Source organism: Olea europaea, unplaced genomic scaffold, assembly GCF_002742605.1.
Source record: "Olea europaea var. sylvestris unplaced genomic scaffold, O_europaea_v1 scaffold528, whole genome shotgun sequence".
NCBI lineage: Eukaryota > Viridiplantae > Streptophyta > Magnoliopsida > Lamiales > Oleaceae > Olea > Olea europaea.
This window is the reverse complement of record NW_019263600.1, coordinates 90117-112335: the sequence shown is the minus strand read 5'-3', so window position 1 is coordinate 112335 and position 22219 is coordinate 90117. Positions and strand designations below refer to the sequence as shown.

The window sequence follows — 22219 nt, the reverse complement described above, 5'->3', positions numbered from 1 at the left end:
CAATTACACAATGAAAAATAACATTCAACTTAACGAGTTCAACCAACAAAATGGCTTCTTAAGAAGTATCAAAATACTTTATGCAACTTGCACATTAAAATGGAATACCAAACGGTATAAATAGGTCGAATAGAATTGATCTCCTGCTCCTCATTGGACCGGATAAAAACTTTCCACTATAGACGCAACAAGAAAGCATCCTGTCCATTGGAAGTAGGAGATCAGGCCTAATATATCAAATGCGCACACAAATATATATGGGAAGAAAAAGGTTAATCTTATATAGTGCAACTACTTTGGGAAAAATCTCCCACAAATATTGCCTACAATTACAACAAAAATGCAACACCGACTCCCTAGACATTTTTCATTTGGCTACATTAAAGTGCCTGACAAAATAAACTCTCGATGAAATTCAAAAAAGGTAATGACTTTAAGCCGTCACGAACATTTCCATTACATAGCTATACATATATCATGTATATAACTGCAAATATAACAGAAACGTCGATATCACCAAGGCCCGGGGTTTCTAAATGGTAATAAGAGTAATGTGAAGAATTCTGGGAATCTCTGCAAAAGACTTGAAATATTGCACAATGTGCCTAATTACAATGGCGTTATCTCTGTTAGCAGTAGTCCTGGAGCTTCATGAAGGAAAAATATGGTGGCCCATTTGTTTACCAACTACCTCTGCATAATACTCATTATAATTGAGATAATCCCAAAAACGTGAAATACCAAATTCCCCATGCTTAGGTGATCTGAGATAAGTTAAGTACAACTCTTTAAGATTCTTGGCAAAAGTTCTTCTTATCAAGAGCACCTGCAAAGACAGTAGATAGATGCTTTATTGGTACATTATTAATTCACATTTTGCACTACCTTAACAAGATGTGATAACATACATTAAGGGTCCGTTTGGAATTTTTTTGTTTTTTGCTTTCTGTAGAAGAGTTTTTGGAGGAAGCTGCCTTCATTTTAGTTTGGAAACAAACTTTGAAAGAGTTTTTTCCTATTTTGGAAGTACTTTTAGAAAAAGTTACATTGGATCAACTTCCTTTAAAAGCTAAAAACTCTTCTAGCTAGAAGAAGCGCTTTCATAAAATTAACCTAACAAGTTTAAAAGCAACTTTTGGATCTCAATGCTACTTTTGACTTTTCAAAAGTCATGCTAAACGGGCCCTTAGAGCTTCTCCTATGTCAAAGACTAATATATGCTCTTAGCACATCTCGAATATATTTTGCAATTTAAAGAGAATCCATAAATTAGATATTAAGCCCTTGTTTGAGCCACATTATTTTCCTTAGAATGCATTTTTGAATACTGTATTGATGGAAAATGTGTGGTTAAAAAATAAAGAAAATTTTTGAATTTGCGTATAATATTATTTTATTGAAAAATGTGTGGTTGATATAATGTCGAATAACTGTTTAAAAATGTATTTTCTTTAAAAAAATGTGGCTCAAACATGGCCTAAAACTTTTTAAGAACTCTAATAAGCAATTTATATTTAATACTTAAGTTTACCACTCCCAAAAACTATTTATTGTTTTTCCTATCTATTATTTCCACTATCTTCCCTCTAAATTATCATATTATTTTCTTTATTGAAAATTGAAATACTTTAAATGCATTTAATTATAGAGAGTGGGTTTCACTCTCTGAATTAGAAGAGTCAAATTTACTCTTTATTTTGAAATATTAATTTAAAAAGTCTCTTGGAGTATAATTTTAAAGGTTGCTCTTTAAAATTGAAAGTATCTTATGTTTAAAGAGCTTATTGAAGATGCAGTAAAGACTTGAATTTCAATACCAAAGCTAGGCTTAGGGAGTAGTAGGGCATGTATCATTTATACTTACTCTATTAAATATCCATCATTTACTAGTATCATTTTCACCCCATATATCCATTTACATCTTTACACAAGTGGGGGTATCGCAAGAGAGACAGTGTAACAGTGTCCTATATCAATTACAGACGCACCATAAACTGCAATATCCGTGTAGGCCTCTCATTATGAAATAGATGCTTTACTACACAACTTCTTTGAATTAACTACTTTGTACTTAATGTCTAAATTTCTGATGCATTAAGATGCCATCCACATATTAGCAGAGTGTCATCAACTAACATCCTATAAAAAAACTAAAATATGTCTATTTGAACCTATTTTCACACACCATAATGCTTACCTCAGGATACAAAGAAATGAACTAGGAAAATATAATTCTTAAGCATTTCTATCTGTGAAGCACCGACACGCTTCCGGCATCGGCGTGTCGGTGTCCGACACGTATCGGACACGGGTACGTCGGAGACACGTCGCCGACACGTGTCGGGTTCCTTGCGGCGTGTCGAACTGGAGGGAAACGGTGAAGAAGTGAAGAAAGAAGGAAGAAAATGGTACCTGTGTTGGCTGCACTGCTGCTCCGGTAACGGCAAGGAAGAAAGAAGAAAGGAAGAAGAAGAAGAAGAAGAGAAAGAGAGAAGTGACGAGAGAGAAGACAGTACCTGTCTGTGTTGGGTAATTTTCAAAGCAGGCTATAATTTTCAAAGCAGGCTGCTGGTTCAGTGGACCCAACATATTAAATGCACTTTGTAGTATATTAGTCATATTAATGCATTGTACACATTTTTTTGCAGTATGCATTACTTTTTTTCAACTTTAAACAACATTCAAGATTTTATGTTAATTAATTTTTTACTATTTTACCCTTCATATATGAATTTAATATCATATTTTATTTATATTTATTATTTAATTATTTATATACATGATGCAGTAAGTATAAAAAAAAATTATTATTATTTTTAATTATTAAAATAAATTAAAATTAATATTTTAATCAACGTGTCGAAGACGTATCGTGTCGGAACATTTTGGAAAAATAGCGTGTCGACGTGTCGGACACGTATCGTGTCGGACACTCGTGTCCGTGTCGGTGCTTCTTAGATTTCTATAAAAGAGTGAAATTCGAATTGATTTTTGGTTCAAAGATCAACACAAACTTGAGAACTAGGTAACACTACCAGTTTCATTTAGAACAAAAATTGTCCGCTCGTAGATAGTTTTGACTTTTGAAACTTAGTTCAGTATCATAAGAATACATATAATAAAGAAGAGTATGTTCACCCGAAATTATCTTACACATCCAAGAATCTAGACAATTCTAGCATCAAGAAATGGTAAAAATGAAACGATGAAAGCCTTCAGTCCACAGCATAAAGTTAGCGTCTAATTAAAATTTCGAAGAACTACCTGTGAAATGTCAATCTGAGAAAACCTGTCAACCGGTTTTTCATCATTGGATCTAGCCTCCAAAATGCTTCCAGTTAAGGAAGACCGAAAGTCCATAGCAGATTGCAAGATGTTTTGCATAATGCTAGCTACTGACCGTGTTTCATTGGACAAGAAACATCTGAAAAATTTACCATTTATACATGACTGTAGGTAGAAAAGATTTCTGAGAATGACAAACTGAGACAAGTGTTACTAAAACTCTATGCGGACCTTGCTACTAAAGATTTAAATGTGCATGGATTACTGTGTGCTGATGTGAATTGCTTATAATATGTGATATAGAAAGAATGTAGGTGCCATTGCAAAAAAAAAAAAAAAAATGAATTTAGGATTGTAATCTGACATAGAGAAAAATAGTTAAAAGTTCACTTCAGACAATTTACTCTTAAATCCCTATATTAGTCACGAAATAAAATGATTTCTTACAACTCAAGTATTTTATATTGTACATTGGCATGACCTTTAAATTAGTCAGATAGCCAGAAAGACATATATCAAGAAGATGTATCAGATTTTATTACATTCATTGCATGTTATTGATGAGAAATGAATAAAAGCAGCAACCCTCAACTCTTTCTTCTTTTCAAGGTGTTTTAAACTGTACTTTTACCCACAATATCATGTGTAAGTGTGTCTTGAGTGGGGAAACAGAGATGGACTTACATGTGCAAAGATTCAGTCAAATACACCATATGCACTGACTCAAGATCCATCATATCATTGACCTAGAAAATGAAATGGAACAGCAATTATAAAGAAGTGATTAGATGATTCATCGAAAGTAACGTTTGAGTAAAAAGATATCACAAGTAGACGAAGCCAAGGAATTCCTCCTTTTTGCGTCAAATGGCTGATATAGGAAGAATCAAGGTTCAATTGCAAATATATTTTTCGAATGGTTAATGCTTCTTAGGTTTCAGTTATATTTATCCAAATTGTCTGCAGATAATAGGGATAATATCAATGAATCACTATATCAACTATGAGGAAGCTAATCCAGACTTCTTTTGCAACTCGAGCTTCCTAATGCCCAAATAAATAAGGCATACAAATGAGACTAACTTAACGTGATTTTCATTAACTTAACATGATTTCCATCACTACTACAGTTAATTAAGTGCATATTAAAATGAAAGCATCGTCTCTTTTATCCCTTCTTTCCCTATCTCACTTCTCAGTTTAAAGTTAATTACTCATCTGAAATACAAACAGAAGGGTTTAAAGACAAAACAATCTTATAGAGAGCTAAGATTGAATTCTGCCTGATTATGTACATTAAGGAGAAAGCAATACAAAGTTTTCAATGAAACTTGATTTGCTGAGTAGGGGGTGTAGATAGACAACCAAGTTAATAGATGCTTGAACTTTCAATAGAGACAAGAAATGAAGCTACCAAAGTATACAATCAATAACTGAATACAAACCTTGTGCTTAAGAGAGTGCAGAAATCTGCACCACGATACTTGGGATAATTGTGATTGTACATATTGCTGTAACGTAGACACAAAATGGTTAAGTTTGTGCCTGCACGGAAATGAGGCACGTGATCAGAAATAGAAATGTTAAGCTTACAGCTTAAGAAATTGTCCTCTCAACCCATGCAAAAGTTCACATGGAAAGACAGAATGTATAGAAAAAACTTATATACTTTCTAAATCAAGCTTTGAAAAGAATATAACATTAAATAAAATCACCTTATTTTCAAACAAGTTGATAATTCTTTTCTGGGCACCAGTTTTTTTATTTTTTATTTTTCCTTAATATAGCACCATCGCATCGCCGTGTGTTTTTTTAGGCCCCAACAAGACAGGACAAAGGGGGATAGGATTACTCCACCATGATATAAATGAAAGTGAATAAATACAATGGAGGGGGCATAAAAGCACATTTATACAAGGTGATTCCAACAGTCAAATAATTCTATAAATGCGATTCCAACAGTTTAAATAATTCAGGTGCTTGTTAGATCATCTCAAGAGAACCACCAAAATAATAATAATAATAATAATGACAATAAAGAAATAAAAAAATCAGATGATTGAATGCACCTTGTTTCGTTTAAGATTGAAATGTGAAGCACTTCTTGTTCGTGTTGTTTCCCACCAAAACTCTGCTCAAGCAACCACACGAAATCAAGTTCAATAATGTAGATCACATCTATATTATGAAATTAGAAAACTTAAAACTCTAGGTTAGTTTACATCAACACAATGAACTTGATTGTGACTAAGGGCCCTTTTGGAAGGATTTTTGCTTTGTTTTTGCTTTTGCTTCCTGTAGAAGAGTCTTGAGTTAGCTATCTTAATTTTGTTTGGAAACTAACTTCAAAAACTTCCTATTCCAAAAGTACTTCTAGAAGAAGTCACTTTAGGCCAGCTTCCTCTAAAAGCTCTTCTATTTAGACGAAACACTTTCATAAAATTGACTAAACCTTTGGATTTCTCAAAAGTCATGCCAAACGAGCCCTATGCCTCTAAGGATGGTGGAGTTTAACGAGTCCAAAATGAGCAATCCATGCATTTAATTTTGATTAATGAATGCAAGAGAAAGCCAAGGAAGAGTTAACAGTGCAGGATAAATAGCTGGTTAATGTATGTATTAGAAAAGGTGCTATTCAAACATGGGTTTGATTCACACTCCATGTTCTGAGAAATATTTACCATCCAAAAAGAGGAAAAAACGGAGTTTTTGTCCAGTGCAGGATAAATAGCTGGTTAATGTATGTATTAGAAAAGGTGCTACAAAATTTTCCTCTTTTTTTGTATGTATTAGAAAAGGTGCTACAAAATTTTCCTCATTTTTTTTTTTTCTTTCTAAACAGAGAATAGAAAGCCATTGTTAGCCCTTAGAATTGATATAGTGAACCAAACTAAACATGATACACATAGTGAGGGAGATCTTAAAATTATTGCCCAGAAAAGTTCAAATATTGTTGTAAGAAGTTCTAATAAGAACTCCAGGAATATCCAAGCAAAAACTAACATTTTTAATGCTATTAACAGCCAGCTGTTAATTGTTCTGAACTCGACATCATTATTTCTATTATGGCTGCAAATGAAGCTTCACTTGATCATCATGTTAAAGTTCTAACAAATAATTGAGCACAAAATCAAGTATGGACAATGGATAAATCCATCTCGAACCTGTCATAATGAACACGTGCATGCTCTTTGTTGAATGACTCAGTAAGTTTAACCTAAACTACATTTCCCTTTGTCAAAAACTTCATGCTAACATGATGAGAATAAATTAAGCACTAAGAGAACAAAGCTCATACGAAGCTAGTTGCACAAACTTAAAGCAAAGACATGCATATAGGTGAAGAAACAACTGCAAACTTTGAAACATGGAAAAAGGCAACGGGATGCCTATCCATGACAAGCAAAAACAGATGTTATATGCAAACCTGTTAGTTCTGAAACATGTACCTTCAGTGAGAACCAGACATCACTTAGAGAAAAAACAGCGAGCTTCACTTGTATTAGGAAGCTAAAGATCTCAGAATATATACTTAATGCAGCAGGTGTCAAAATGACACTGACTGGCCAATCCACTCGATAACCCAATCCCAGCAAATCAAAGGAGTGGATTCCTGTCGAACATAACATGGTCACATAAAGGGGGAAAAGGAAGAAAATGAAATTAAGAGTTTCCAACGGATCAACATAATAGACAAGATAATATTAGCTATACCAGTGGCAGAAGCTGATAGGTGTACCATCCCATCTCCTTTCAGGTACGCGAACAATCTTTCCTTATATGGGTCCCCTTCACATGAAGACCTTTGGACTGACAACTCAAGAACCCCCTGAATCTCTGGTATTCTCTTATCTGCCTCCTTTACATGCCATTTCTGGATTGAGAGAAGTGGACTCAGAAGGAAAACTCAATGTGTAGAATGGAATATGTAAAAAAAAAAAAAAAAACATACATGATGCCAAAGAGACATGATAAATAAATCAGCCCAGTCTGCAACTTCCATGAAATGGTACCGCCGTAGTGCCAGCAAATGTTCTTGCAACTCAAATCCTTCTATAAGAAATTTGATGGTCAACTTGCTTATATATTTATACCTAATTATGTCAAGGAAAAGACTTGAGATAACAAATTCTTAAATTAAGCAAGACATTAAGATGGTCATAACTTTTATCTCAAAAAAATATATTCGTTAGTTTTCCAGGAAAGGAAATGAGAATTGAAATTAGAATGCTAACTTTACAGGAAATGCAAAAGAACTGATGTGCTGGGACAACAAAACCCAATAAAATATTCTATCAAATCCAATTGGAAGAGTGAAAGAAATGCAAATAAATGATGACGGGTTCTTTGGTACATAATAAAAATGTAGAGGCAAGTCATTCTTTCTTTTGGTCCATATCAAGTTCAGGGACTAAAGCTTCACAAATAGGAGCTGAATTAGAAAAGTTCTCTCTTGGGTAACATTTAGAGACGAAGAGTGGATAATCTAAACAACAGTAGTGAACAAACTACGTTTTGAATATCAGCAGATTAGTGATATGACGAACTACTATAGCCAAAACTCAGGAGATGAAGGTGCTGACTTGTAATCTCTAAACTCTAGACATAAAAAAACATAGGCATAAGAGAACAAGGTACATAGCAAAGCCTTACAACTTGCAGAAGTCCCTTCCGCCAAAATGGAGTAGCTGTTTGCATAGGTCGTAGGGGGCAAAATAGACAGGACAATTTCATGTATAACACCTAATTTGTAGTTTACTGGAAAGCACTTGACAAATTTTGCAGTACATGTTAAAATTTTGCTCTGTGAACAATAATTCACATGTTTGTAATCTTGTTAAATATAAGGATACTGAAGCAATATCTCTTCCAATACACATTTTCTTATGACAAAATCCAGCGGCATCTCAATTGCTGCCACCAACCTCATCCTGTGATCTCTGGTGAATTTGTTGGCAATATTACCAGATTTACAAAGCAGGGTCTCCCAGGTACTGCCACCAGATATATTAGGTAGCGATGAACCCTCGTCAACAGCCTTTTTATGTAGAAGAGAACTAACATGAGTGAATTTGGCATTATTCTCTAAGGTCTTTTCATTGTATCCTTCTATACAATCTTGACTATTGTTAATAATAGCAGCAGCATTAGCTTCAGTTATAGCTGAAAATTCGGCTCCAAATATACGCTGAGGACAGCTAGCCAACTTATCCACATATTCCTTGCATGGATCTTGTACAGATGTAAAATCAAAGTAAGATGACTCCCTGTAATTTGTAGAGCATATCTCTCCAAGTGTGGTCCTTGGGTTTAGAAAAGAACTTTTATTCAGTGCTGGGTTCATGCTAAAAAAAGTAGAATTGTATTTCAGCTTCCACTCCTGAGAACTGAATGTATTTGACAATCCAAAGGTTCCATGTGGATGCTGATCTTTATTGATAGCATTCACTGTGGAGGCATTTTCATTGTTACCTAAATCAAAGCAATCTAACGTGCCAGTCCTTGAGAATCTAAGGTTTTCCTTGCTCAGATTCTCTACACAATCACTAGTATGCCCCCATGCATTTTCAGTGTTACCTCTGCCTGCACCATGACCATCTAACATCCATATATCATGCTCTCTACTGGTAGCCAGGGTTTCGGGAGTCTGCAAAAATTCTAGCTCACTTAGATTTGCTCCATCATTACAAGGATTCGCATAATCTGATCTCTCATCTCTCTCACAAGGAATAACATCCAAACATAATGACATGCCCTTTTGGGAAAGCTGTTGCACTGAATTATTAGTGGACAAACACAGGGAGATATCCAAAGCAGATAAGTAACTTGGTTCCAAGCCCACATTTCCACGATGCATATAAATCGTCTGGCTGGTGTTGTTTTGCTCTTCAGAGCTTTTAATAGATGAGCATTCAGATGAGTCCAACAGATCTTCAGTATAAGAATACTCATCCACAATGCTTGAAACCTCTGAATCAGGCCTGCGAATCAGTTAGATCAACTATTTACCATCAATATAGACACCAAAAAAAGAGAGGCACGTAAAATATCAAACAGCTGACTAAACAATAAGAAAGAACGATGTGCTTATTTAGCTGAAAAATATTAAGTTGCAAGAGAAATTTATCAAGGAGAAACCAATCTTCCCATGAAAAGCAGGAAGATGAGAGAACAGAGAGGGAGGAAGGATGGATGGGGGAGAGAGAGCTCACAAATCTTTGTCTCTTCCATCTGTTAGAGGTGGAAACAAGCTGTCATCAGCACCAGATGATACTGGATCATTAAGGTTATTTCCAATTAATGGAATGCCTTGAGAATTGGCCTATAAAACAGAAATTTCATGAGACAAACTGATCATGTCTATATGATAACAAAAGAAATTTACCCACAAAAAGAAAAACGCCAGAAATGATAATTGTTTCCCTCCAGAATAGGTAAAACTCATATCTTTGAAGATCTGAAAACTTATCCACTGGGCAGTCCAGAAACAATTTTCAACAGCAACATTTCAAGAACAACCAAAGTTTAAAGACCACCACACAAAAAAAAAAAAATAATAATAATAATAAATAAATAAAATTATTGCTAAAGCCCTACAACATAGAAAAACATTTAGATGCTCAGCACTCTGTCAACGGCTAATAAGTCTTTCAGTAGAACATCAAAATTAAATAACTAGCTAACTATTAATTAACAAGGAGGTCATTATTGCCAGCTCCAGATTTCACAAATATATGCTTGCTTTAAGAAATGTCCATATTAATAGAAACAACCTTTTAAAGTATGTAACTGAAAAATGTGGAAGAATAAGAGAGACAACTTGTCTCACACCGCAATTACCTGTCGAGAACTATATTCGAATTTAGTTAAAATGTTGTCAATCTTTTCCAGCATTTGTTGGTAATAACTGGCTCTTGCAAGTACCATAGTTTCAATAGTTCCTTTGTCAAATGTTAGGGGGAATGTAAACCATGGATATTCACTTGACAAACCAATCAAGCAGGGAAAAACCCCTTCATGAGAATTATCGTGTGCATAATCATTACGACACAACTCGACCAACTTCATTATCACTTGAAGCTGCTGACCAGCTCTAAAAAGTGGAATCAAGAACTCTTCCAGAAAACAGGGTATAGCAACTCCATCTCGCACCTGAGATCAGTTTGTCTACATGATTATAGATGCTATAGAAGAAATAATAATAAAGAGAAAATACTCCTAGGACAAGAAGCTTCTAGAATTGATCAGGAAGCATTACCTTAATGGTGGATAATGGCAAGTCAATGGAAATTCCAGTATCAACAAATGCAGAAGTTTGAAGCTCGTTGACATACTCCACTATGAACTCGTGATAAGGATCGCTAATTCTGCCATCATAAATCCATGATCTAATGAAACCACAATATGGTTCATATGCCTGGAGAAAGAGGAACTTGAGGAGGGCACAATGATCTGGATCAGCAACCTGAAAAAGACAAGCAAAACCTTTATTAATAAAAATTTTAAATTCATCAGTAAAACAGAATTATTTATTTAACCTTTGCATGCATGCTAATAAATACATGCATTTTTATCTAATCTATCATTTTATTCACTTCATAAAACTAAAATCATAGCTTCCACAAAATGCAAGGGGACAATAAGCTTAACACTACTTGCTGCAATAAAGCAAGGCCGGTTCTGGCCCAAGGCCACCAAGGCAGTGGCCTTGGGCCTCGGTATAATGGGGCCTCAAAAAATTTTTGAAAGCTCAAAAAATAATTATTATGAAATTTCCTCAATTTTCTTACATTAGATATTTCATGATAGTGCAAATAAAGTAGGGGCCTCCCTACCAATAATGTCTTTCAATTTATTGCTGCTTTTGAATTTTTATTTTTAATTATAAGATATTTTTTATAATAAATAGTAGGCACCATCCCCATACCTAACTGATTTTCAAAAAAGTTTTATATTGTATTCCTTGAAAACGAAAATTGATTCTCGTACAAATCAAATGATGAGTGAATACCAAACGTACAATATTTCTTATCATGAGAAACTGTTTTATTCAGACATTTTTTATGCCAATATGCTTGTAAAAAAAATTATGTATAGAGGCCTTGTGATAATTTATCGCCTAAGGCTTAAAAATTTTCAGGACCGGCCATGAATCCATTGAGTGGCCTAATTTGAGAAACAGCATCACATAGCTCTTCTTGTGGATACTTCATCATAACAGTTTTCTATTTTCAAAGAAGCAGAGATGAAAGTATAAGTATCAAATCAATCATAAATTCATGTTATGGGAATACAACTAGAAGTCCATGAAGATTTTCCGGTTTTATTAATTTTTTGGACTACTGACCAATATGTTGCTAGTTGACAAAATGAACTTGATGTTTGGAAGACATGACAGAGAGAACAAATGATAAACATGTGAAGGGCTGCCTTGGAATGAAAACTAGCAAAATGAAAGCATGACATACGAAAAAAAATTACAAAATACAATATTCAACCAAAGACGAGTGGACCTTTAGCTGAGCATACAAATATGAGAGCAGAGCACCGCCTCTGGGGAAGATACTGAACTCTAGATTTGCTTCGCTGTTTAGGTCTTCGAAAGACAAGGCTGGAAAGTTAAGGGCAAGATTATTGATATTGCAGATGTTTCCAAGGGATTCCATCTGAGTCCTCAAGCCAGTCGTGTGAAGATATACCTCCAAGACCGTAACTTCTGAATGCCCAATATTAGTAAGACAGCCTCCAAGATTACTCTTCGAGGAACGCCTTAAACTCACAGATGCAGATAATGTATTAAGTGCAGAGATATAGCCATCTACGACCTTCCCCACAGCAACTGCAAATGCTTGGTTGCTAAGGGTGCGCTTAGGTGGTGGTCCTCTCAACTCTTCAGAGGAATCATTATTTCGATATTCCTCCTTGTCTACTATTCCATCAATATCCGGACTCGTGAAGTAACTGACAAACTTATGGAGGAGGAAAACAATGCAACCAAACTTGCCAATAGATTTAAGTAGATCTCCTAAAGCAGAAGTACTCAAACACCGGGTCCATAAACTTGGAATTTGATGAGAAGTTCTATCTGCTGAATTGTAACAAAATACTGCAGAGAGTTTATCAATAGATATTAAAGCAGATTCTACACCCTGTAGAGCATTCATCACCAATCTCACCAAACTGGGCTCCTGCAGCCATCAGAAAGAGATTGATAAGAAATATTAGCTAAAAAATTTTTCTGTGGCTATAAAAAAAATTGTACAGGAGGTCTATTAAATAAAAGAAAGACAAAGGTAAAATGACAGTGCAATAAAAGAAGGCAAAAGGATGAATAGAAAGATAGAAGGATTGTACGAAAAGAGAAAAATTGTACAGCAGCATATGCGCAGAGGGGATATTTGGGGCATAATTTTAATGCAGATATACCAAGCTCTTATATTTTCTGCATTGTACTTAATCACATTATATAGAGAATGTCTAATATGAACATCTTAACGGTTGGAAACTTGAACCTACGAAATGAAATCATTGCGTATGATGAAAACAATACCTCAGCATACAAGTCTTGGGTAATACTTGTTGCTGATGTCGCTCATCTCCCACTAATCCTCCCTCTATCTCCTAGGTGTTTTGTACCTACAAGTAAGAATATATCCTAAATCAATAGATTGCTTCATTCAGATTGCTTTTGGTTCAAATTCAATACTTTAATACACTGCCAAGCTTATTTTTTCAAATCAATAAGACTTATTACAGAGATTCATTGTGTAATAGAAACCCACCCCCCACTGTCCAATTGAATGGATAAGTTAAGTGAGAAGGTCTATAATATATCATATAGGCATATGATCTTTATAGCAAGAGTTGTATGTGTATGCTCGATCATTTTTTGTGGTCTCCCCAACCTTACCCCTTAAATTTGTGTTCTCATTCACAAAAACCATAAGCTATTAATCCTCATGGTCCTATATATGGCCCACGTTCACCCTTTCCCCTGAATTCAATTAGCCAAATGGGTTTCCATCAAAAGAACAGGGAGAAAGAAAGGAGATATTAATTTTATTAAGACATATATACTAAGTTTCAGAACTCAAGTTTAGACCAGCGATAAGTTTGCCAATCAAAACATGATAAGTAAAAGATCCACAAAAGATACAAATTATTAAATGAACAAAAAACAAACTGATTTATTAAAATTTTCATTTTTTTGGTTGTAGTAAATACCCGTATCAATCAATTAACCATATACAAAAACCAGATCATGTTTTCCACTAATAAATTATCTCATGGTACTGCACTCCTGACGCGTTGTACAATCTCTGGCGTACAAAAAAAAAAAAAAAAACCATATCACACAGCCCCACATTACTTAAGCAATCATAATTATGCATTGTTCAACTAGTATGGAACGAAAATTCCGATTGATACAAATCATAGTACAACGCGCATTTATATATGGATAGAGAGAAAGAGAGGTAGGGGGAGGGTTCTTACAGAGACAGTGGAAGCGGGGTACAGAAATTGAGAAGAGTGAGAGTGAGAGGACGCGCCAGTTTGAGAAGGAACGGAGTCCCACGATCTAGGCGGTATCCATGGGTCATCGAGCTTCAACTGCTCCATCAGAGACGCCATGACGTCAGTCGGCGATTCCACCGCCATGCGTGGTGGTTACACCGGCCGGGTTAAGGTGGGGCAAATACTCCGGAGGTGTGCAGAACTGGGAGAGGTTAAAAATGGAGAGAGGGAAAAACAAAAGCGAAATGCCTTTAGTGCGCTTTCTATTGATTTGATGCCATTTGAACTGGAATCGCATTAGAAACAAACGCACTTTCTATATTCGTTAAATTTCATTTTGTTATTTGTATATTTGTTTCAAGCTTGTTACGTTCTCTCTCAAATTAATCCAAGAAAAATTTACAAAACACCCCATGTAATTACACTTTATACAAAATATTTTATAAATTTACATCTCACATACTATGACTTTATTTGGTGACAATTAAAATCATATTTTTAATATATTTTAATAAAAATTAATTAAAAAATTGTGAATTGTATGAAATATGTTATTAAAGTTAATTTTTGACTTGACTAAAAATTAAAATCTAAATTTTATTTCCTACCGAACAAGAGCTATATTTTACATAACGATTTACTAAAAACTATATTTGGTATTTTGTTTACAGTAAAAAAATATCGTCATCAAATATATCATATAGACATGCTGGCCATACAGGTCCTATGAAAACAGACCACACATAATCCCCTGCCCCCCCCCCCAAGCATTAATGCTGGCCTGTACAGACCCTATGAAAGTTGGCCCGTACAGCCAGCATTAATCTATATCATATTCTAATAGTATTTAGAAATTCAAGGACAGATATGGAATAAAGGTCAGGATGTTGCATCAAGTTACGTAAAACTCTTGAATACTTTAAAAAACTCCATTTACTCTTCTTTATGAAATTATTAACCTCATGACCTTAAGCATCAGAGCGTTTCCAAACAAAATTCCAGTCTTCATGGGAGTTTAACAATGTAAACCGAACAAAAGATATGTTAACTACATTGACAAAGAGCCCACCAATTCCCTGATTAAAATGACCATCCTACTATTTTACACATGCACAAGGTTTTCGACCCATTAGCAGAACTCACTCGGAAATGGCCAATTGAGCTCGGATGAGCTTCGCAGCGGCAACCATGTTGGTCAGTGCAGGCTTGACTTCTGAATATTTGCGAGTCTTAAGGCCGCAGTCAGGATTGACCCACAGGATACGGCTCTCAAGTACTCCAAGCATCTTGTTGATGCGATCAGAAATTTCATGAGTCGATGGGATTCTTGGTGAATGGATGTCGTATACACCAGGACCAATGCCTGCACCGTACTTCATTCCCTCATGGAAAACTGAAAGAAGCTTCTCGTCTGACCTAGAGTTCTCGATAGTGACTACATCAGCATCCATGTCCATGATTGAGTGGATAATGTCATTGAAGTTTGAGTAGCACATATGGGTGTGGATCTGCCCAAAACATTAATAAAAACGATGTTAAGAATCGTACCAAAGTTATTGCGTGTGAAGAGAGATTCCGATTTAATTTGTAACGCTTGTATTCATGGCAGAAAACTGTATACTTCGTCAACATTTTCGTACATGTGAATAAAAGTAAACCGTGCAGACAATGCAAAGGGATTGTATGATATGTACTACTTTTCCAAGCGAACCTGGAAAATGATGTCGAAGATTTTCATAGGCTATGTCCCACAACTACCCTCTATAGCCGACAATCATCACTAACCTAGGCAACTGCTCGAAGAAGAGTTGAGAAAAGTGAGAATAAAAGTAGTTTTTTCACCTAGTTTGGAAGACCAGAATGAATACAGACCTGGGTGGTGTCTTGAACTCTACAATTAGTTATCCGGAAGGAGTGTACAGCCCAGTTCAAGTAAAATGCTTGCTCGGACTTTCTAAGAGGCAAACCTTCTCTTAAAGCCGCCTCGTCAATTTGAATAATACTAATTCCAGCTCTCTCCAGATCTTCAACCTCATCCTTGATGGCCAAAGCAATCTGATAGCTGGTCTCAAGTCTAAGGGGGAGAAAGAGTCACATTAAAATTGCCAAAAATCTTGAAAAAAGACGTAGAGCAGAATGAATATGATTTGGAAACCTGGGTTGGTCGTTTCTGACAAATGACCAATTCAGAATGGTAACAGGTCCAGTAAGCATTCCCTTCATTGGACGCTTTGTCAGGCTCTGAGCTAATGTTGACCAGAAGACTGTCATTGCTTTTGGGCGGCTAACATCACCGTAGATTATAGGTGGCTTGACACACCTAGATCCATACGACTGAACCCATCCATTCAAAGTGAAAGCAAAACCAGACAACTGCTCTCCAAAGTACTCCACCATGTCGTTTCTCTGTAATTGCATATTTTTAGTAAAAACTATTAGATGTTTGTGATTACGTTTTCTTATTGTCTTTTGTACAATAATAGTACTATTATCACACCTCTGGTTCTCCATGAACCAAAACATCAATATCAAGCTCTTCTTGAAGTTTGACTATTTTACTTATTTCCTCCTTAATGGCGTTGACATATTCTTCTTCAGACATCCTAGAAGAATATCAGAAGAAACGCTTAATTGAAGTCCCGAGGAAATTGAAATAATAAAACAGAACTAAAACGGAAGAAACTAACTTGTTAGCCTTGTACTCACGACGTAATTTCCTAAGCTCCAATGTTTGAGGGAAAGATCCAATAGTAGTGGTCGGAAGAATGGGAAGAGTTAGCTTTTTCTGCTGAGCTTCCAACCTGTTTCTCACGTTCATGGCTCTACGATGGTCAGAACCCTTCAAGGCAGAAGCCTGAATAGAATGACAAAAATCAATGTCATCATTAGAAAAACAAAGACATGGCAGATCAAGAAAGTGTGGAAATGGTAAGTCGTGAATAAGAGACTTACAGCCTTCTGAACAGCTTTATTTGTCACTCTTGGAGAGGATTTTCTTGAAGCCTGAGCTGCTTCATTAGCAGAGAAGAATGCCTGAGGAGATAAAAGCCAGGGCAAAAGGGAGAGTAAATGACTTCCAGTAATAATGTAAAAAGCAATGTTCAGTATGGAAATGAAAAGCAATTAGTATTTCCTTGCTCAAAAAAAACCTCATCAATCTAGTGAACTATGAAACAAGTCTAAATAACAATGGAAACAGATCCCGCGAACTGATATCTCTCACCTGAAACATTTATCTCAAGATGCTAGCATAAAACATCAAATTTTCCACACTTTAAAGTAGAGCTAACTTTTGGAGGTAATGTATTTCAACCTTAACCATTTAATATAAGGTCAAAACTTTAAATATACAGAAAGGAGAAACCGCAAACATGAATTCAAACAATGGATTCTTACTAATGTATTATAATGCAATGTGCATTTGAACTGTAGCAATACCTAGATTACAAGCAATCCAATATGAAAGAAAAAGAGAACTAGAAAACTAATGAAGTACCTCATCTTTCTGACCAGAAACTGCTTTTGCCAATGCATTGACTTCAAGTAGCTTCTGTGCAGCAAATGCAAGCCATGACTTGAGTTCTTTGTCCAACTTGTTTTCATTGACCATGTCAACTGCAGTATGAAGAAGAGAACAAGATGTCGAGACTACAAGCTTGTCTGAAGAAAGAAATGACAAAGGTGTTAATCAAAGCTCAAATTAATTTTAATGCTCACCAATCTAACACAATAGGGAAAGAATATTATGCAAATTAATACAGACAAAGAAACTGAAATAGTGTATATTTAATTGTTGGGGTGATTAGTCACAGGTCTCGAAATCAAAGCTGTCCTTGGTCTGGCTAGTGGTGAATTCTTCTTAATACTGCTTCAAAGATTAGTTAAGAGAACTAACTGCTTGTATGGCCTTCTCCATTTATCTTAAATTTTGATCTTTCCATTACATTTTCCTCTCTTCCTTATGTCAATCATGAATATAATTTTCACAATGAAACATTATAGCACGTTTCACGTCCAGCAGCAGGCTGGATGACTGGGCAAGATGCAGTTTTAAATCACATGCAGTATGCATTAAATTTTCAAAAAAGTGCTAGTGACCTTATGCATTTAAGAAAATTTCAGACTTTAAGTACAATAAAAATTGGAGAATTACCTTTTCCAACTATACCCTCTAAAGCCTGCAAGGTATTAAGAGAAGCGGCTAGGTTGTTAGCCCAAATGTTTCTTCCATCAATAACTCCAGCAAAAAGATATTTTTCCAATGGACACCCACCCCTAATTAGGTCAAGAGTCTTTGATCCACGGACTAAATCAAACCCAATAGCAGTAACACCCTTCAAAGCAGTTACTGTTTTGTAAGTCTCAGAAGGGAGATCGGCAAAATATGTCTCGACGAGAATATTCAAACCAAACAAGGACGACTCGAGCTCTGAATAGGCATGAGTAAATTCATGCAATCTCTGAGAATCAAGATCCATCACAAGGGTAGGCTCATCAAACTGAATCCAGTTAGCACCGGCTGCCTTTAATTCAGCAACAACTTCCCTTAGCAAATGGTAGAAGTCACAAAATGATTTAGACAACACGAACTATAAATTTAAAGAATCCACATAAAGAGTATATTGTGAACTTACTTGTAGATAGGAAGAATTTTATCAATCAGGGAAAGAAGAGAAAACGATTTCTTCACACCTTTTGCCGGTTTTGATAACAATAGATAAGAAACAGGCCCCACAAGGACTGGAACAGTATCGACGCCTATCTGCATTGACAAAAATACCAGAATATTATTGAGTCATAGAGATTCCAATTTTAATGTTAACATTACATGAACTTTAGATAAAGAAAACTTACAGAGATATATATTCTATAACCTAGGGGACAAATTATAGAAACTGGTATCACCAACAAAAAAGTACAATAGACAAAGTAGATATCAAGGGATAAGATATTCCAAATCTACAAGTAGTTTTAGCAAAGATGAAACCCCTAACTCTGTTTTTCTGTTTTTTCTAACTGTATAAGAACCTTGAGCCAATTTACAACATCTAAGGACATTTACATAAGTAGGAATGGTCTTCCAGAAGAAAAGCCATAAAGCACTTGAATGTATTGAAACAGGGTGAGTTCAGACATTAACTCAAAGTAATCCATTGATAACGATAGAATGGCTTCAAGACAGTCTATAATGGCTGTGAAGTGATTGAATCTACCAGTCATCTGAGAACCCATTACACTTTTCCTTGACATGACAAAATTTTCAGTTACATTGAATTGGGTGACAATTGGAAAACAAATGTTGAGATCATCCTACAAATTGCACATCTCCTCCAGTCTAATATAGTGCTCATGAACAAACCTATCAATGTGAAGAACATATAATCCTACAAAATTTCATCTTTCAACAGTGTAAGATATGTCCTCTTTGGTTTCTACTGCCACATGGGAGGATCCTTCAGGAATTAATAACAAGACAACCAAGGTTCAAAACATTTCTATTAAGAAAATCTAATCTAGAATTAATTTTCTGGAAAGATAAGGCAATGAAACAAAACTATTCAAAAAAAGCGAAAGTAAACTTACAGATTTAGCCTCCTTGAATTCTTGCACCACCTTGTGAGATGCATAAGAGAATTCAGTATCAGGCCCCAACTCCGGAACAATGTAATGACTAAATTTATTGAAACGTGTTGTAGTTCAGCATGAATCATGGAAACAACAAATAGAAACTAATAGGATATTTAATCACCACTTACTAGTTGGTGTCGAACCATTTTGTCATTTCCATTGCAGGAACAGTGGAATTTCCCCTAGCCATTGAAAAGTAAACGTCGAATCCTATCTCACCTCCACTCCAACTATATCTAGAAGGAATTGCACCTAACATAGCAGTAGTGTCCAATACATGGTCATAGTATGAGAATGTATTGCTAGGAATATATTTGATGCCAGCATCCGCCATCTGCTTGCAAATGGACAACCTGAGGTCAGATGCCACCTTCTGCAACTCCTCAGCACTACTTTTCCCATCCCAAAAAGATTCCAATGCAAACTTGAGTTCTCTCTTGGGCCCTATACGAGGATACCCGACGATATGAGATGTCATTGCCCTGCTTCCCAAAAAGCAGCCAAAAATATAATTACGTTATGAATTGCGTTCACGGAGTTCAATAGTATTTTTCCTTTTCTTAAGCACACAAATTGTTATATTTTGATTCACGTATCATGCTTATTAAAATTGTGAAAGTGGTTAGCATCCCATAAACGGTCAAAAAGTAATCAAGCTTTCAACTCCATGCGCAAATATTCTTCGATCAAGCAAGCCTGTTGGCACCAAGTCCAATAATTCAGCAATAAAAATGGACACAACAAAAACCCAAACTTCAGAAATTTTTCACTCCTATTTGATTTTCAAACATCACTATTAAGCATTACCCTGAACTGAAAGAGCCCAAGATAAGCCAGAGACAAAAACTACAGATCAAACATCTTCATTGAAGCAATGTTGCAAACACATGCGTGTATGTTTTTAATAATAAAAGATTGGACCTTCTAACAGACATAAAGACTCAAATTCAATAATCAATTATCATGTGATTCACAATATACAAACACACCTGGTGTCTGCGTTGTACTAAATACCAAAAAGAGAATCACAGGGTGGCAGAAAACACACAAGCATTCATATCTCCTTAGTTACTGCTAAAGACAGGAATTTTTCTTATCAAGACAGCCCAAGATAAGCCAGAGACAAAAACTACAGATCAAACATCTTCATTGAAGCAATGTTGCAAACACATGCGTGTATGTTTTTACTAATAAAAGATTGGACCTTCTAACAGACATAAAGACTCAAATTCAATAATCAATTATCATGTGATTCACAATATACAAACACACCTGGTGTCTGCGTTGTACTAAATACCAAAAAGAGAATCACAGGGTGGCAGAAAACACACGAGCATTCATATCTCCTTAGTTACTGCTAAAGACTGGAATTTTTCTTATCAAGATAGCACTTCAACAAACAAGAAAGACCAAAAAGATCATATGTTTTAGTACCATACAACTCTCAACTATATAATAGAAGGTGGCGAGAACAGAAACCTGACTCGGAACTTGAAGCAAAATGGAGTTGGACGACGCAGATTAGCGAAGAAAGTTGGGAAGAAGATAGGGGAGGAGGAGGAAAGGGGCGCATTCCCAACTGTGATCTGTCTCATTTTTACTGATGTGCTTTGTATTGCTCGTCCTCTTCATATTCCTTCCAGTCAAACTCCTCGCTCTTCATAAACCTGGTACTTCGATTTCTTTTTACTTGCTTTCTTTCCTTTTTATTTATTTATTTATTTATTTATTTTTTATCTAAATTTAGATTAATAAAGAAAAACTATTTTTTACTGAAATAAGATTCATTTTTGGCTTTACTACTGAGGGGTGACCCCATCTCATGTGAGAGATATGAACATCTTTATGTACAAAAATTATGTACAAGTAAACTTTTCTTTCATTTTTTTTCCTTTTTCGTAAGTAATAAAAAAACTTAAATCACTATACTTGTTTAGGCCATCTCGAATGGACTCCCTTTTACACCATCTCCAACCTTGAAGCAAAATGGAGTTGGACGACGCAGATTAGCGAAGAAAGTTGGGAAGAAGATAGGGGAGGAGGAGGAAAGGGGCGCATTCGCAACTGTGATCTGTCTCATTTTTACTGATGTGCTCTGTATCGCTCGTCCTCTTCATATTCCTTCCAGTCAAACTCCTCGCTCTTCATAAACCTGGTACTTCGATTTCTTTTTACTTGCTTTCTTTCCTTTTTATTTTTATTTATTTATTTATTTTTATCTAAATTTAGATTAATAAAGAAAAACTATTTTTTACTGAAAGAAGATTCATTTTTGGCTTTACTGCTGAGGGGCGACCCCGTCCTATGTGAGAGATATGAACATCCTTATGTACAAAAATTATGTACAAGTAAACTTTTCTTTCATTTTTTTTCCTTTTTCGTAAGTAATAAAAAAACTTAAATCACTATACTTGTTTAGACCATCTCGAATGGAATCCCTTTTACACCATCTCCAACAGTGCAAAATGGTGCAACATTTCATTGCACCATTTTTTTCCACCAAATGGTGCAATGTCCATTTGGCCTTTCTCTTTCATTTTTCAAAGATAACGATTAGGGGTATTTATCACTTTCGTTCTATAATAATAATAATAATTAATTACTTATATTATTAAAGTTTATTATTTTTAATAATATAATCAATTATAATCAAGGTTTTTATAATTTAGTAATTATTTTCGTAAATTTAACGTAATTGTTTATAATAAATTAATAATATAATCAATTATTTCCATCAATTTAACATAATATATAAAATATGTGAATAATTTAGTAATCAATAATAATTCAG

General features: G+C 35.2%; 2 protein-coding genes across 5 annotated transcripts; both read right to left on the bottom strand.

Annotated features, from left to right (window-relative positions):
* Nucleotides 1-254: 254 nt before the first annotated feature.
* On the bottom strand, nt 255-14049 carry LOC111388779. Of its 3 annotated transcripts, XM_023013581.1 has the most exons (15): nt 13780-13908; nt 12836-12921; nt 11799-12473; nt 10544-10750; nt 10126-10437; nt 9498-9607; nt 8139-9266; nt 7238-7379; nt 7000-7159; nt 6735-6898; nt 5355-5416; nt 4731-4830; nt 3970-4031; nt 3265-3424; nt 410-826 (listed from the first exon to the last, which is right to left on the bottom strand). In XM_023013581.1, exons 3-15 carry the CDS (start codon nt 12447-12449, stop codon nt 650-652), a joined length of 3435 nt encoding a protein of 1144 aa, XP_022869349.1. In that variant the 5' UTR covers nt 12450-12473; nt 12836-12921; nt 13780-13908; the 3' UTR covers nt 410-649. The 3 variants fall into 3 exon arrangements, 2 of the variants coding, with proteins under 2 accessions (XP_022869348.1, XP_022869349.1); XM_023013580.1 differs by lacking the exon at nt 12836-12921 and having other exon boundaries at nt 255-826; nt 13780-14047; XR_002701636.1 differs by lacking the exons at nt 410-826; nt 3265-3424; nt 12836-12921 and having other exon boundaries at nt 6713-6898; nt 13780-14049.
* Nucleotides 14050-14715: 666 nt separating this feature from the next.
* On the bottom strand, nt 14716-21105 carry LOC111388767 (5-methyltetrahydropteroyltriglutamate--homocysteine methyltransferase-like). 2 transcript variants are annotated; one of them, XM_023013567.1, is made up of 13 exons: nt 20908-21105; nt 19557-19910; nt 19384-19471; nt 18435-18562; nt 17954-18345; nt 17297-17460; nt 16753-16833; nt 16488-16654; nt 16298-16403; nt 15956-16206; nt 15673-15874; nt 15512-15593; nt 14915-15308 (listed from the first exon to the last, which is right to left on the bottom strand). In XM_023013567.1, exons 1-12 carry the CDS (start codon nt 21021-21023, stop codon nt 15555-15557), a joined length of 2088 nt encoding a protein of 695 aa, XP_022869335.1. In that variant the 5' UTR covers nt 21024-21105; the 3' UTR covers nt 14915-15308; nt 15512-15554. The 2 variants fall into 2 exon arrangements, with proteins under 2 accessions (XP_022869334.1, XP_022869335.1); XM_023013566.1 differs by lacking the exon at nt 15512-15593 and having other exon boundaries at nt 14716-15308.
* Nucleotides 21106-22219: the final 1114 nt, after the last annotated feature.

What these genes read in the sequence shown, in the direction of transcription:
- LOC111388767 (XM_023013566.1), bottom strand. Translation starts at nt 21,023, where the DNA reads ATGAGACAGATCACAGTTGGGAATGCGCCCCTTTCCTCCTCCTCCCCT. An exon ending in AAAATTCTTCCTATCTACAA is followed by an intron (nt 18,346 to 18,434) that starts GTAAGTTCACAA and finishes CCATTTGCTAAG; the next exon opens with GGAAGTTGTTGCTGAATTAA. An exon ending in AGAGGGTATAGTTGGAAAAG is followed by an intron (nt 17,461 to 17,953) that starts GTAATTCTCCAA and finishes TTCTTTCTTCAG; the next exon opens with ACAAGCTTGTAGTCTCGACA.
- LOC111388779 (XM_023013580.1), bottom strand. Translation starts at nt 13,944, where the DNA reads ATGGCGGTGGAATCGCCGACTGACGTCATGGCGTCTCTGATGGAGCAG. An exon ending in TGCCATTATCCACCATTAAG is followed by an intron (nt 10,438 to 10,543) that starts GTAATGCTTCCT and finishes AACTGATCTCAG; the next exon opens with GTGCGAGATGGAGTTGCTAT. An exon ending in CTCAGATTGACATTTCACAG is followed by an intron (nt 827 to 3,264) that starts GTAGTTCTTCGA and finishes CTGTCTTTGCAG; the next exon opens with GTGCTCTTGATAAGAAGAAC.